Genomic DNA, 17,288 nt, shown 5'->3' with positions numbered 1-17,288 from the left:
TCACTCTCGTGACTTAACATGCGAGCGAGCGAAAGGGAATGTATGTCACCGTACGCGCCTGGTCACAACCAAAGAGAGATTAGTAGTGACTGTACTAAAAGTAATTACATTGTTAAACATTTTTATTACAAATATTAGATTCATTTTTTCTTCAAGTCTCTTTTTTAAGCTATTATCGATTTTATAATGAAAATTTGTATTACTGTATTAACCCTAAAACTCAAAATTGTACTTTAATTGCATTTCCCAAATTTATTAAAATCAAGTATAATTATTTAATTTAGTTGCATTAGCTTTGAAATATAATTGAGATATAATAAAAAAATGTTAAAATCGATACAAACTTTGTATATGTAATGTTTATTTATGTAACAATCTGAAAGTAATATAACTTAATAGCTTTTTAACTTCAACTCCTTAAAAATACTAATCTATGGATCTTAAAAAAAATAGCGAGAAAACAATATATATACAATTTCCTATTTTAAATAGCATGATTATTAAAATAACTAAAAGTCAAGAAATGAACATATTTTTTATGTTTTTAATTATAAAATAAAAACTAATGCTATATAAAATTAATAATAAATAGATAATTATTATACTTAAGAATAAGCATTTTTATGAATGGATAATATATTTATTTAAATTAATCAGTAATTAAATATTTTTTTGTATTAAAAGTAAGTAATGTTTTATGCTATTAAAGAGATAATACAAAAACTTATTTTCCTATTATTTATTACCTTTATAATTCAATTTTTAATATTATTACTATAACTATAATAGAACCCCAAACCTTATAGACTCGATAACTCTTATAAAATCCATAAATCTAAAACAATTGGCCATTTTATTACCACATGCCGTTTTATCGTAATAAAAATGTATAATAACAATAATAACGTCGCATATCTTATACATACGTATATATCGATAGCTCATACGTCTCCTTTTACACAATGGGCACATATTGTTCGAATAAAACATATCATAATTAGTTTTTAAAAAAACAAAAAAAAAACACATCGATTTGCAAGCACAGGTTGATAATAATGCATGAAGGCCACAAATTAAACTGAAGTGATATTAGTTTAGGATGTAATATATAATATTTTTGTAAATAAATAGACATAACCAGTGAGTATACATTAATATTTCGATTGATTATTGGGGGAGGGGGTGGAAAAAAGTGAGCAAAACGAGGAAATTCGAGGAAAGCCTTACTTGTTATAGAGAACGATGTCCGGTCTCCAGATGTGATCGGATGGCACGTGCAGCATGTGGACTCCTCCGTATTCCTTGGGCTCCCATCTCAGTTTGTAGTCGTACCATGACTGCTCCACCCACAGATTAGTTGTCATAATCTGGTTCTTGAGGTTCTGTGAAACATAAAAAAAGTATCGTTATTGACCTATAAATCATGTAATTTGAATATAATATGAAAAACAGTATAGCTTAGATATTTAACTATTGTAAATGCAACGAAAAACCACCACGTTGAAAAACAATATATAATATAAAGCAGTAACAAACCAAAAGAGGTTTTGCGGACAAGAAAAATATGGTTATGGACTTTGGATTTGTAAAAGTGTGCTTTTGAGAGAGAGAGAGAGAGAGGCACGCGCGCTATTCCCGGGTGGTGTATCATCTTACGTGCTATATGATACAAAGGGATTTTCAATGCGAAAACAACGACGGCTTTGTGTATATGAAATTCCAGAAGAGCCACTCCAGAGGCCTTATCATGGCTGCCGAAGGCTCTCGGGAGCGCGTAATCGAATTTGGAAAATCTTCAACTTTTTCATATTTCCGACGAGATGTAAGGTGAGACGTTATGGAGAAACGGATTGCTAATCACAAACTTCATAAGAACCCGAAACACGTTCTTGCTATTTACAGAATCCCAACAATTTGCTTTACTTTTTCACGATAAATCGTTATTTTTCAAAGTAAGAAATACTCCATGACTTTTAAAATAAATAATATACAATATACCTCATTAGCATAATTATACCAAAAAATACTATAAAAAATATTAAACGAGACTAGGTATTTTGGTTTTCCGAAGCTTTAAATTTTTTGAGAATTGAGAATCTCATTTTCACTTCTTAATTTTCTCTAGCAATAAATTAATAATAAGCGAATAATCGAAATTATCAGAACAAATCGATTTATTGATTATAAAATGAATAAATTTAGGGCTCTCATATTTATACTTGTATCGTAGAGAAAAGTATCCATTACTAATTTTACTTTTTTAAGCAAATACTTATTTGGATTATTGAAAAAACATGATTTAAGTGAGCTTATAGGCAAAAAAAGGCATACGGAGAAATTTTCCCATTTTTATTGTAGTTCTTAGATTACCAAAGCTAAGATAAAAAAGTATTTTTTAACAATTTTTTGCCATTTAAATACTTGAAAATACCGACCACTGTTGAAAGCTCAGTTTCAATCATTTGGCATGGACTTGCTCTTTTTTATGCAGCAGTATAAAAAAATACAGCGGATGTAAAACATTTTAACATGTTCGTACTAACTAAATGTTTATCAAGAAAAGATCTACAAAAATTCTCTAAAAATCAGTAAGATTTTCTTCTTCTTGAAAAATAATTAATTTATAATTTTTCTTAAATTATTTTTATTTTATTTTATTTTATTATTTTATTTTTTTCGATTAAATTAAGACCATCGTGGCCTAACAGGTTACCCCAATGCGCCACGATGGTCGAAAGCAAATTATAAATTTATAAAACATAAAAAAACGTATATATATAAATAAATATAACAATACTTAAACATAACAAAAAAAATTATAAAATATTAAAATTAAAAGATATAAACCGGATCAGATCCTCGTAGCTAACATTAAATAAATCAATTTTCAATGCCAGCGTATTAAGGAGCCGTATGGCCACAGCTATAGGCGAGTCGGCAAGTGCGGATGTCCTAGCCCTAACTGCCATCAAAAGAGGTCTCGATCGTGATTCTCGAAAATGTTCTGGAACCCAAAACTGGAATTCCTCGAGAATAGCTGGATTGTCGACAGCACCTTTTAGTAGTTTGAAAAAATGCTTAGCGACATACAGCTTTCTGCGAGAATTCAGCGAATCATATCCCAACGCTCCTAAAAGAAAGGCGCTGGGATATAAGTACGGATAATAACCAAATGCCCTTTTGTAAAGGTATCTTAAATACCTTTTTTGAATTTTTTCCACTAAAAGGGTATATTTGGCTATTCGGGGATTCCAAATTATAGATCCCGATTCAAGAATGCTACGAACTAAGGTGTCATAGAGGATGCGAATAACTGACGGATCGTCAAAGTGAAAGGCATTCCTCATAACAAAGCCGAGCATCTTGGAAGATTTATCACAGACGTCGTGTATGTGTAGAGAGACCTCCATTTGCTCTCGAAAGTGATTCCGAGATCTTTAATGGAAGTTTCTCTAGTCAAAATGTTACCACCGAGATGGTAGAAATAAGCTGATGGCGAACGGGATCGAGAAAATGACACAGTATGGCACTTTCCGACACTAAAGGGCAGACGGTTAACGGAAGCCCATCTCCACAGAGAGTCTAAATCACTTTGTAGAGAGAAGGAGTCAGCAACAGATCGAATGCATTTATATAATTTTAAATCATCTGCGTACAGAAGAAAACTTGAATTTTTAATTGCTGTATTTATGTCATTAATAAATAACACAAAAAGCAGAGGTCCCAGATTGGATCCTTGAGGAACCCCCGAAAATAATTCTTGAGAAGAAACACAAAAATTGGTGACAGCAAAAAAATATCTAACCTCAATTTATATATAAATATAGTATGACTAAATATATCCTGCTTTAAAGGTTATAATTTATTTATTTAAAATTGTTAGGTGAGGTTAGGTTACAATTATATTTAGATTAATTTATGAAATTATTAATTTAAGCGCATTTTTTTTTATTGAGGTTTGTATTATATATTTTTTCCATAATTTATATAACTATTTTTTTTAGTTTTCCGAGGTAAACAAAAAATGGTAATTACCTTATATATTGTAAATAATAATTTTATTGATTTTTTTTTAAGGTATGATTATGACTTTAATAATTCTAATAATTAATCTATCTTTTTTTTATTTATTTTTTTAATCTATTATATAATATATAGGAGTGATATTATAGATTGTTAAATTATTAGCAAAAAGAATTTCTAACGTAATTTATTCATAAATAGAGTATATTTTAATCAACAAAATTGTGGTGAAAAATAATTGGGAGTTTTACATCTCACAAAAAAATAGTACATTTTATACGAAACAACCAAATATAATATATGCAAACAATTTAATGATAGTGTAAAATAAAAAAGTAAGTGATGTTACTATGGTAACAAAAAATGATTTTAACTCTTTTAATAAAGAAATAGGGTTCAATGTTTACTAAATTTTATTGATTCATGAGTTTGGTATAAAGGAAAAATTTTATACAAAAGTTTTGTACTGAAAAGTAATATAATCGACAAATTAAGGAAAAAGCTTATTTCAAAAATATTAAAATAGCCAAGTATTGTAGATATGTATTTATTAAAATTTTATATTTATTAGCTGTATGTATTTATTTTAAATATTTGTAGCTATATATATTTCAAGTGAAATTTAAATCAAAGAATTTGTTATTCTAAATATGCTTTTGATACAATTGCTACTTTCATTAAGCATTACTCTTTGCTTTGCTATTTGAATTTATATGTATGTATGTATACATTCAAATTTAAGAAATGCTAAAAATATTTTTATGGGTTTACTTGTAAATTTTATATACATATACAATATATATATTTTTTGCGCCCCTATGAAATGTCAACGGCGGCATTAAATATTTATTGTAGCGTTCGTAACTCTCGGTACTGTACAAAAATTGATTTATGTTGGCCGTATGCAAATACGGCCCAAAGGATTCGAAAAACTTGAACCCTACACCTCGTACTCTTGTTGTTGTTGAATCCACTACATAGCGGCAATAAATCTTGTGAGCGCGATCAAATTTGCTTAAACACGAGCTTTCGCGCTTATTCATATTCGTCAAGGGCGGGACTCTTGATGAATTTATTTGTGTTTGCAGACGAAGCAGGAAATCCAGAGATTAAGACGTTAGGATTTCAAGAAACAATGAGAATGAAAATCGAAATACTTTGTTAAAATTTGCGAATGTCATAACATAAATAAAAATAAGTTAGTTAATGGTTGAAATGTACTGATAAAATTAAAACTGAAATCCAGATGTTTTGATAAATATTTACAGATTTACAATTTTTTATGCAGTCCTTTCTTAAAAGTTTCTTTTAGATAACTGAGAAAATATGATGAGAAATATAATTCATTAGAAAAAAATTTCAAGTGGTTCTATGGACCGTGGTATAAAAATTAATAAAGCACCTAGAAGAGCTCGTTTAAAGACACAGATATCATAGATTTATTGTTCCAAAAGAAAAATAGTTAATCGCCTGATTTTTCGAAAATATTTTCTTAATATTAATAAAAGTGGTTTTTTAAAAAAATAATTTTTATTTAAAATATTTTAAAATTAAAACAATAGTTACATTAAATTTATTAAAATAATTAAATAATGTCATTATCAATAATACCGGTATTAAATGTTTTTTTCTTGGTAATACTAGTAATGAAAATTGTAGTATAATTGAAATCCCTACTAGATAACTATTTTCGGCGATCATCCACAATGAGATAAAATAACAATAGTATTTTTGGACAGGATAAAATGCATTGATTATCGCGTATCCTTTCCAAACAAATATTAGCTTATGAGTGAATAACATTTATGAACATAAGTGCTTAACCCCGAAATCTTTTAATGTGCAATGTAAGTTTTTTTCTTACAGTTAATACGTCAATTTCAATAAGAGCTTGATATTGCAAGTAATTTACTAATTTTTAGTTATAATATTTCATATTAAAATATAATAAAAAATAATGTTTAATAAAGGTTAATTTCAACGACTTGTGTAATTGTAATGTAACATTCTAAAGCAAGACTGACAGATTCTGTATAATCTCGGGAGCATTTTTGTAAAAGGAACATTTAACAAAGGATCTTGACATTTTGCTTAATGAAAATTTGAAAATTAACTCTTGCGTAGTCTGTTTTAATTTTTAATAAGGTATCAAAATGCTGGGTTTTGCGACAATGTAGTTTATAAAGCAAATTTCTGCCTAGCATATTCAAATACATATATACATATATAGATAATTTGAGTCAGATAAAATATGTATTATGTTATAGAAGAAATACAAGAAAATGTTTTAAGAGTATAATATTAATCTTGATTAAATGAGTTTTTGCAGAAGTGTATATGTAATCAACGTACAAACTATAATACTAACATTATGTATTGTCCATCTACACATATGAAATTTCGTAGTAAAATAATTGCATATGGAATTATGCACATTCAATTTAATTATCGTTTTACTGTATCTACCAGCTCGTTATACACATGTTCGTCGAAATTAAACCGAGCGTCTGTTTGCTTCAGTTATCGATTGCAAACAAAGTAACATACAACAACCGAGAGTTTGATTGCATATTAAATTCCAGACAAACCACAACTTTGGCAATACCATAGCGACAAAATCTTTCAGTCCACAATATATACTTGCTTGTCTTGCTACTTTAAAAATAAAAATACAAAGAATATATTTTTATAAATTCATCTTCCGCTTTTAGAAGCGATCGATAAAATATTTTAAATTTTTTTTTGGTAAATGAAAACTGTTTTTTATTAGGAGAAAAGTCTTCTTTGATCAATATTTAAAATAAGACCGGAAATCAAAGAAGGAACCTGCACCAAAACGATCATTCGAAAGTCGTAAAATAATAATAAACACCAGGCGTGACATGTCCCGTGAGAAAAACGTGACGTCCTGCAGCCGCATCCCGTAAATCTAGTTCCGGGAAACATTATTGAGTCCCCGAGTTTTTGGGTCATTCCGCCGGAATGACCGTGGATCGTAAATCAAAAGGCACCAGCGCCATCTGACGGCGCACCTCCTGCATAATAAACACATTCGTCCATGCACGTAGTACACAAATCCCACCCCACTTTAAAACTACAACCCCCACCACTTTTCTCACCGGGGGTTGCAGGTTGCGATCGATGGGTGGAGTCTGACTAATCGAGTTAATGCGATCCCAATGCGTGGGATAATAATGCAATTAATTAACATAAAATATTTCCCCCATTCAGCTCTGGGCGATTAAATTGGAAATTGGATAATAAATTGCGGGTTGGTTGTAAATTAGGGTTAAGCGTCGCGAATGGATGTCATCTAAAAATCTAATAGGTTTGAGCTATGAATTTAGTCATAATACCTTCCATAATGACTTTGTTCGTGGTGTTGAGGGTCAATCACAAACACTTATCACCATACTCGGCAGATAAAGCAAATATAACAGTACAAAATTTGTGCTACAAAAATAAGATATTTGTAGCATATCAAATGCATTCAAAATAAAATATGTTTATAAATCTTTATGATATACAACACATTTTTTATGATGTTTGTCTTAAAACTTAGTTATATGTATTATTTTAAATTAAAAATCAATATACAAATTGCAATATTTTTTTTACAATATAAGCACTGATTTTAAATCTGCATAACTTTATTTAGGATGTATAAATGTCAGATAATAACTTTTTTATAGTGACGTAGTTTGAATGGCAGACCGCCCCGGGCTGCACTTGCCTAGGGGCGGCATTTTCGCGATGGAAGTGTGGTTCTCAAACCGAATGTGCTAGAAAATATATAATCATGAAGTTGAATATAAGAGAACAATAAGCAATGGCTCAAAAATGCTGATTTTATGACCTGATTCCAATAGATAATAATAATTTTGGCCTGTTCGAAAATTTTGATAGTTTCTTAGAATCGATAAAATTTTCCTTATGTTTGTTTGAGTCGTGTGCTTAAGTAATGATTTTATATATATATATATATATATATATATATATATATATATATATATATATATATATATATATATATATATATATATATATATATATATATATATATATATATATATATATCATTATTTAAGCATAAAAAATAAAGGGTAAGCAGCGTAGCTGGGGTAGGGACGTTAAAAGGGGCCGCATGCTCCAGAGAGTTTTGCCAAATTGAAGACATGCATTAAGTATCAGATTTTGTATTAGATAATTATATGGGAGGGGGGGGGGGCGAAAAAGTTAAGAATCGCACACTCTATCTACACCACTGATTCTTGCAAAATTTCGTAAATTTAAAAAAAATTGAATCCAATCGTTTTTGCTAATTTTACGTGACAAGCGGGAGGAGTCGAAAAATGTTAATTATTTAACAGATTTATTTTAGCGTTTATCGGTGATAATATTTAAGACGTCGTGTTTCGTACATTTGAGATTAATATTATTAAATTAAAATATTGGTTATATTTATTTTTTAAAACACATTTTCAAAACATTCAAAATATTCACAGGGCAATAAGATTAACATATAGCTATCAATATTGCGTTCAACAACTGCGAGTATCTGAATGAGAGCAAATAAATACTATTTGACATGAGGTTCAAAAGTCAGATATCTGTGCTTATTGGGGAGTTTTCCACAACAGGTAATTAAGTGGCATATAAAAACTAGCTTTTTTCAGAATTTCCAGAGTGCCAATCATTTGCACAATTAACCGTTATAATGTTAAGCGCCACATACGGGGCTCAGTCACTACGCGACCGTAATGCCAAGAGTCAAATACTGGGCATTTATAAAATCTATTACTTATGCTAAGAAATAATATTACAAGATTGGAGCTGTTTAAAAAATGTGTAAAATAATGTGCTTCTTTACTACCACTAGTCAATTGAGCCTTTGTATTATATAAAACGAAATATTTAATAAAAAATAATAATTAGTGTAGCACTATTTTTATTTCTCAAAGGATAACACAAAGTCAGTTTGGGGTATCTCTACAGTTTGCGCTTTTGTAATATTATGCAAAGGTGGTATGCAAAAAATGTCAAAAAGGTTTTTTATTATTGTTATATTGCCGATTTATATTTCATAAAATATATCTATTTCTTACTTTGTATAAAAATGATAATTGCTATTAAAGCAAAAATTAATTCAATATTGTTTTATTGTGACAACCCCATTACTTCGATTTTTAAACGACTTCCGGAGAATCCCATTGCGTATTAAGAGTTCTTCACAAGTCGTTAACACTTGACATATATATTTTTAAAAATAACTGGCATTGGAGTCGTGTTTTACGAAATCGACTGTTGCATAAAGATGGTTAGGGGCATTCAAATGACAATTTGCAACAAATGAAAATGAATATCAATTCGTCTCGAAAATAATGCCAATAATGAAAGAGAGTGAGAATGGGGCTAAGCAATTGTATTATTAATTGTTAATATTTCACGAATCACTTATAAAAACATCCGTCCCGAGACTTATGATTTATGCGCGTATCGCAACAAACACTTTTATTGTGTTTTGTCTGTATTCATTTAAAAATTAACACTTCTGTAAAAACGCACATTATTATATATTTAAAAAATAAACAATATTACTGTTTTTGCTGATGAAGGTCATGAAGTGACATTTTCTTATGCAAAATAATGATAAATTAGCGAATGATCACGCACAAGTTCTATACAATTCTCGCGTTGCAGATAGCCTTAACTGTCAATATTAAAATTTTCTTACAATAACAAAAATATAACATAAACAGTTGAATTAATATTTTTTTATTTAAAAATTCATTAATATATTCAAATATTTAAAAATGATATTTAAATCGTATTTTAATACTATATATAGTATAATACTATTCTATAATAATAGAAATAAAATTATACTAAAATATTTTGTCATTGCAAAACTATTGATAAAAAAACATTTTAGTATATTTTTTTCATATTAATGATTTTCATTTTATTTTTTACTCTTTCTGTAAAAGTTTGAACTAAATTATTTCTGCAATAATTAGATGAAACTATTTAACAGAAAAGCAGCAGTTAATTAAAAATGTCTTTAACTACCATAAAACATATACTAAATATAATATATACAATATCTTTATAAAAATTTCATGCAATAGTCAAATTTATATCGCTAAAAGTATATATAAAACTTTGCTTATTAACAAATGTTTTAATATGTTCCAGTAAAGATATTGTAGTTATCATACTTATAAAATGAACTGCAGACAAATTATAGAGCAATATGTGAGATGCGACATCTGTCTGAACTTCTTCTCCCGCTTATTTTCCCCTGAGAAATGAGTTGCCTTAGTTTGTATTTTGGACTTGACCTCATGAAAATTCTAAATCTATAATTAGTTTTAGAATTTTCATTAGGTTAAATTTGTGTTTGAACAGCAAATGAACGTTTCGCAACTGTCAAATTGCATTATATAGACATTTAGACACAGAGAAGTAAATTAAATTTTCGCTAGTAAAAATATAACTTCACTTAAAAATACACATTTATACATCGTATGTAAATAAATAATGATAAATATATAAATGTATATATATTACTACTTATGAAAAAAAAATTTATTTAATTTTACTAGCACTTGCCAGATAAATTATGTTTTTATTGGTAAAAATATATATATATATCTACCGGTGAAAATGTATTTCGATATGAGTTTACTAAAATGACATGGTTAAAAAAATATTTTTGGGATAGATTCGAGACTGTTTTTTTATATTTTCATTTAGGACAACCCGAGAATTTCTGGTGCAAAATTAGGAACGTTATTCCAGATTTTTTTACCTTTTTTAAAATATAACTTCATATAACTTCATTATAACATTTTTACATCGCATGTAAATACAAATTGATACGTTTTTAAATTGACGAAAATAGGGCAATAAGTCCTTAAAAAATCTAAGAGATGGCGCTAGTAAATTTTCAACAACTTTGTTTCTAAAAAGTACCATCCGTCAAAAGAATGCTGTCAAATTGTCAGTCATTTCCATTGCGTCCTTTTATTTTTACAATCGAATGAAGCAAACAACCTTTGTTATTTCAAAACAACTGAAAAAAACGAGTAGTGATTAAACACTTTAATTTGCAAAGCTAAACACCGAAAGAAATCAAAGCCGAGTTGGATGAAGTTGATGGCACATTTGCACTAGAGTTTAAACGTAATGGTACATTTACAAGTGATGAACAGCGTTCGGTATGTCTACTTGAGGTGACTACGCCAGAAATGATCGACAAAATCTACGATATGGTCTTGAGTGATCATCTTGAGTGTTACGGCCACAGGCATATCTATAGCTCAGTGGTTTTGATATTGCATGAATAATTGTGTGTGACAAAAACATCAGCAAGATGGGTGCCGCGTTTGCTTAAAGTACAGAATAAACGCAATCATGTAGTCGATTCAATAGCTGATTTGTCGCTTTTCAGTGGCAATTCTAACGAGTCCCTGCATCGATTCATAACATGGATCTACCACTATGCTAGATTTGGCACCCAGCGACTTGTTCCTGTTTTTGAACATAAAGAAATGACTCGATGGAAAAAGATTCACGTCGACCGAAGAGATCATCGCCAAAACAATTAAATTTGGAAAAAGTCTGGGCAGTATTGAGCTAAAAGGAGACTATTAAGAAATATACCCTACGACATTCATTATTATCCTATTTTTATGTTTGATTTGAATTGCGACGGTTTCTATGTTAGTTGTGTTAGTATTTATGCGCGCTTGTTTTATTGATTTATTTACAAATATTGCGACTTCTCCATCAGGTCTTGAGGTTATGTGTAATATATTTTATAACCAATAGTTGTCACTGCAGCTGTGACCGTTTTTTTTTAATAATAGCGCATTTTTTATTAATAAAAAATTGAGTGACGCTGCTGGGGCTGGAACCCGTAACCTGAGAGTTACTAATCTGAGACTTTACGGACTATGCTATTCTGTCCTTGCTATTTTACTTTTTTCTAGAGTTCCGTTGGATTTCATCTTTCATATAAATTTGGCAATATTTTTTATGTTGTATGCTTATTTTTATTTATTTAAAATAATGAAAAAATAAGGATAAAGTGACAAAGATAGTTTGATCTGTCGCGTGCTTCAGCCGCATCTCGGAAGTCGTAAATTCCGGAAGGATTATCTAAGAAATTTATAGAAATTAAAAACGTAGCTTTATTTACCGGAAGTGGCGTTATTCGCAAATTTATGCCCAGCGCCGGAAAAGTTTGCCCGCATACATAAAGCGAAACCGTAACGACGCGGAATATTAAGGCGTAAGGGAGGATACGGGGGGTAAAAAAAATGCGAAATAAAACTTCGCCGCGTTTCATAACCGCAATAAATTGCCAGAGTTCAAACAAACCATTGTTTTTTTCTGGGCAATTTTTTCGATCTCTTTATGGTGTTTATTGTCGCGTTCCGAGCGATTTAGTACTTCGGAGGAATTCCCCATGTCATTGTTTTGGTCGATGACACCAATTTTTTTCTGTCGTGTTTCGTTTTTTTTTTATTTATCTTTATGGCTCAATCTTGAAAACCAATCTGCGGATTGGGTCGTAAAGTTTAGAATGTAATTTAAATAGGGATCTGTGTATTTTGTGCTTATTCACAGTCGGATCTGGCATGTAACCAGTAGAAATACGAGCATCGAAAGGAAAGGAAGCGCTTTGTGCAATAAAGGAAACAGCCAACTAGTAACAGTTTAGTTATTTCAGTCGTTGCATTCATTTTTCAGCATAAATGTTCACAAATAAAAATAAGAAGCGCCTTTTTTAATAAACATATATTTTAAACATTTAATATTATAATAAAAATGACTTAATTAATTTAATAATCAAGGATCAATTTTTATTATATTTATATTTAAAAAATATATTCAATTTTTTATTATTTAATGATTTTCGTGATTTTCCAAGCAACCTGTTTTACAGAAACTCTCGTAACTGCTTAACGCCGCAGTAAAGCGTATAGTCTTTAAGCACTCGAATGTAAAATAACATCTTCACATGCATATTTTCCTTGCAAGAATAAAGTGGTTTCGGCATAAACATGACTTGCTAACTTTTCTAATAATTATAAGGGAGACGTGACGTATTCGGTCGCATCACACTTTCATTTTTTTAAGGGATGAACTTTGATCCGATGGGATCCCTTTGTTGTTCCGGCGTAAACCGGGTCACATCGTAAAATTCTTGCGATCGTATATATTAAATATGAAATTTTGAATGTGTCACAGGGGGTCGTAAAAAATCTGATCGTGCAACGTAGCGTACTAACATAAATAACGCAAGAAAGAAGTTTCTTTGCAGCAACGGCAAAAAGTTTCGATAAAACGTTGACATTGGGCAGATTAATGTCGACAATAATTTGCATACAAATTGATTAGATTAAGTTTCCTAGTTTAACTTTGTATAAACAAAGCAATTTAACACAAGCCCTCGAAACTATTTAGGGTCAAACGCTTTTTTATATCACTTTAAGGGATGCCGCAATTCTCAATATTAAATACTTAATCGCTTAAGTTAGTATCGAACGATATTTCGAAGTTTCGTATAGACTGTAAACTAATTATATTTAATCGCGGCCAGTTCAAACAAACGGTCATTCTGCAGAATATGAAATTTGGCTTATGCTCTCTCTATTCGACCCTAAATGTATAATATTGTGTGCGCGCGTATGTATAATGGGCCAAAAACAGATTCCGCCCTTCAAAGGGCTTCTATTTACATTCGTACTTAGGCTTTCGTGACTTAAGCCCGCTGCTCTACCTCCGGGGCTTAACTTAACTTAACATTGATCCCACTATGGAATTGCGCGAGCACCGAAACAACACCTCTGCGACAAATTGAGCTAGTTGTGTCTTAGAATACTTGAACTTCTGTACACTGAGGAATTGAATCCACTTCAAATTTTCAACACATCATACCCTATAGCTAATAACCTTTTTGAAATTATATAAATAAATAGAAAACACTATTTTATTAAGTGAACAGTAATTATAAGCATCTTAAAATATGTACCTTTAATTTCATAAAATTTTAAATTAATAAAAATCTGTTTTTACCGAACACGGTAAGCGAGCAGTCTCCACTGACCTAAAAGAATTGTGTTCGAGTCCCATATGAACCATAGTTTTTAATTTCTATTGGGTCTGAGAGATAGGAATTAATTATTAATATTTATTTAATTGCTTTATTTATTTAATTTTGGCGATGGAAGATGTTGGATGGCAATTATATACAGATTGAGCAGCTGCAGTAGTATTTTTATTGAACTATAAAGTTGTTTACCATATAAACAGTTTAATCCGTTACGCCAGTGCTACCAGAGTGCCGCCAAGTTTGGCCATAATGAAATCTGAATAAGTAGATATATATATTTATAACAAAAATATAATTTAACAGATAAGTTCTAATTAAATTATATGCCACTCTAAAAAGTCGATTAAACTTAATTTGACAATTGCGAAACATCCATTTTCTGTTTACCTCCAAACCTAACCTAATGAAAATTTTTAAACTAATTATAGTTTTAGAACACGTATTGAATAATTAAAATAATTTTCATTAAACAGTAATTTATTTTTATTTAAATAATATTTAACAGACAATTTATTGTTTTTTTTTGTACTAATTAGCTAAATAAAAAAAATATCGGTAAAAACAGAGAAATAAAATTCCGAATATATTCGAATCTTATTCCAATTTTATTTAATATTCGAATAGTTAAAAAAATACGAATAATTACAACCCTATTCGATAGAAAACCTAATTATTTGGTTTTAAAATACACATTAAAATTTTTTTTAAATATCATCACTCTCCTAAAAAAAACTTAGTGATAAATGTAAAAGTAGAAAAATAATTAAAATGATAAATTAAAAAGGCCAGATAAAGAGTAAGGTTTGTAACAAAGAATTACTTTAATTTATATTTTTATTTATACATACATATATATGTAGTCAAATATGTTGATTTATGACATAGCAATGTTTTGATTTATGCAAGAAAAATCGAATTTATACCACCAGAGAAAAACACCCATCGCCCACCATAAAAGCTTGAATCGCCCATAAGTGGGAGGTATGTACCGCTAATCTCAGATCAGAATTTTAATATTTTTTGTTTGTTTTGTCGCAATAGCATACTCATGTTACCGTAACAGGCAACAGCGCAACGAGTACTTAAATTGTACAGGGGACATTTACAGAACATACATAAATTTACAACAATTTTAGCCAATACATTGGACATGATTTATCACATATTGTAAAAATATGAAAGTTTCTTAGGGAGAAAAAAAAAACAGAAAAACGTAACAAAAAAATTGACAAAAAAGTCACATGACACCTAATCTAAATTATTTTAAAGCAATTTAAAAAAATAGAATAAAAAACGATGCATCGGAACAGATAAAATTACTTGACTTTAGATGATGATCCCAACATTGGAGGTCGAAACGTCGAGAAGAGTGATATAAAGAAAAGCTATGTTTAGGGTGATTTACCCATGATAGGATAAATAGAATCCTGATTACAAAAGTTAAAAACGTATTTATAAACCGCAACCCTGTTCACCCTTATCAACAACAATCTTTACCAAACGCAGAGAATCACACAACAAACAAACGAAAAGAGGACTCGTGTCCGGTTTTGTGTTTTTGCTTTCGTTTTGTTTGCGAGAGGGTAGCCGAGTGGAAAAGCGTTAACGAACCGGCAGCTGCAAGAGCAACAGCCCGTGAAAACTCCACTATTTTCCTAATCCGAGCTAAATTGCGCCAAACCACATACGCTACTGTTCGATTAATCCAAACTTACTATATATTGCGAAAAGCGGTTGCTTGATTAAAAAATATATGTCAAGCGCGTACGGTAGATGAGTAACTATATAATATAAATAGCAAAGTAGGGTCTATAAATAAAATAAAAATGTTTAAAAAAATTGTCGGATGAACTGCCTGTAGAATCGCAACCTACAGAATATACACGCGCACGAACATGAAAAACTTTAATTTTTGAACGTTTTATGTCTTGCGTAATTTTATTACTATTATATTTTAATAAGTCTGTAACTCCCGATTATGAGCGAAAACAGTCATTTGATTATACTAAGCTTTTACATACATACACACATGTAAAGCACACGTTTTTTTAATGTTTGTCTCTCGTTGAAGTTTTATGCGATTTTAATTACACATTAATGTTACACATCTGTCACATTTAATGAGATATTTTCGCAGAGAAGGGGGCCGTTAAGAAATTACGTGACAACACTGGGAATATATGTTAATTAAATCCGTTTAACGTTGTTTTCCGGCACGTCGGTACATTAGACGAACTTTATCGAAATTCGACCGAAACCTCCGGAATTTCCGGAGAATTGCTCAGATAAGGCATCGGCTCTTTCGGAGATTTGTTTCAATTTAAATATTATTTTCCGCTTTGTAAATGTATAGACAGACAATCACTAACAGCATAAATTTATTGATTTCTAATTGAGAAATCGATGCTATCATAACAATTTAAAATAATCTGTAGATTGTTTCTACATGATATCGAAAAAATCTATGACATTACAAATAATATTCACTAGCAATATCGATAGTTCAAGATTTTATCACGATCGTACAATAACAATTTAGCAAAATCTAATAGCAATTTTCCTCTGATTTACTATTGACCCTTGAATGTATATCTATCGGACCCTTTTGGTGCGTAGTCATTAGTCCTTTTTGGAGTATCCTCGCGGGAATAAAAACGACTATTGGTTTTCTTAATCTATATTTTGACTAGCTCAACGTGTTTTTAATAGGAGTATCAAATAATACGATAGTGTCCCGCGAGATCGGCTTCGTTAGAAGTTCTATTCTCTATTGAGAAAACTTATGGGAAATTTAATGAAAGGCAACATTAAGATAGCATATCTAATAGCTATTACGGTGAAGCAAATTATTGTTTAAGGCAAAATCTATTCTCTAGGCAAATAACTGTGCTTTATTTTAACATTAAATTTATTATTATATATTATCCTACATTATTCGTTAAATCGTTATATTATTACTCGTGAGCAATAACCATAATAGACTTTCAAAAACCATACACATTAACTTTACTATATTTAACAATACATTAATTATTTTTCTCAATAATTCTCATTTTTTTATTTTTGTTATATTTAGGAAAAATAGTCACATAAAAAATCAGAGTTTGAACCTACAGCCCAATTGGTAAAAATAATAGTTTAT

At 29.9% G+C, this 17,288-nt stretch overlaps 1 protein-coding gene across 3 annotated transcripts in view; it reads right to left on the bottom strand.

Moving 5' to 3' along the window:
- The window catches only part of LOC148227885 (acetylcholine receptor subunit alpha-like), a 299,478-nt gene that overhangs the window by 174,802 nt on the left and 107,388 nt on the right, over positions 1 to 17,288 (bottom strand). For 2 of the 3 annotated variants that reach the window (XM_088200522.1, XM_088200523.1), the window contains exon 2: positions 1,228 to 1,382. In XM_088200522.1, coding sequence (XP_088056648.1) covers positions 1,228 to 1,382 — 155 coding nt within the window. Of the gene's footprint in view, positions 1 to 1,227; positions 1,383 to 17,288 lie in introns of those variants that run through there. The other variant, XM_088200526.1, reaches the window with a different exon arrangement.

The sequence above is a fragment of the Plectrocnemia conspersa genome, unplaced genomic scaffold, assembly GCF_051122295.1.
Source record: "Plectrocnemia conspersa isolate PC_06_02 unplaced genomic scaffold, ASM5112229v1 ptg000012l, whole genome shotgun sequence".
Lineage (NCBI taxonomy): Eukaryota > Metazoa > Arthropoda > Insecta > Trichoptera > Polycentropodidae > Plectrocnemia > Plectrocnemia conspersa.
This window is presented reverse-complemented; position numbering and strand designations above follow the sequence as displayed.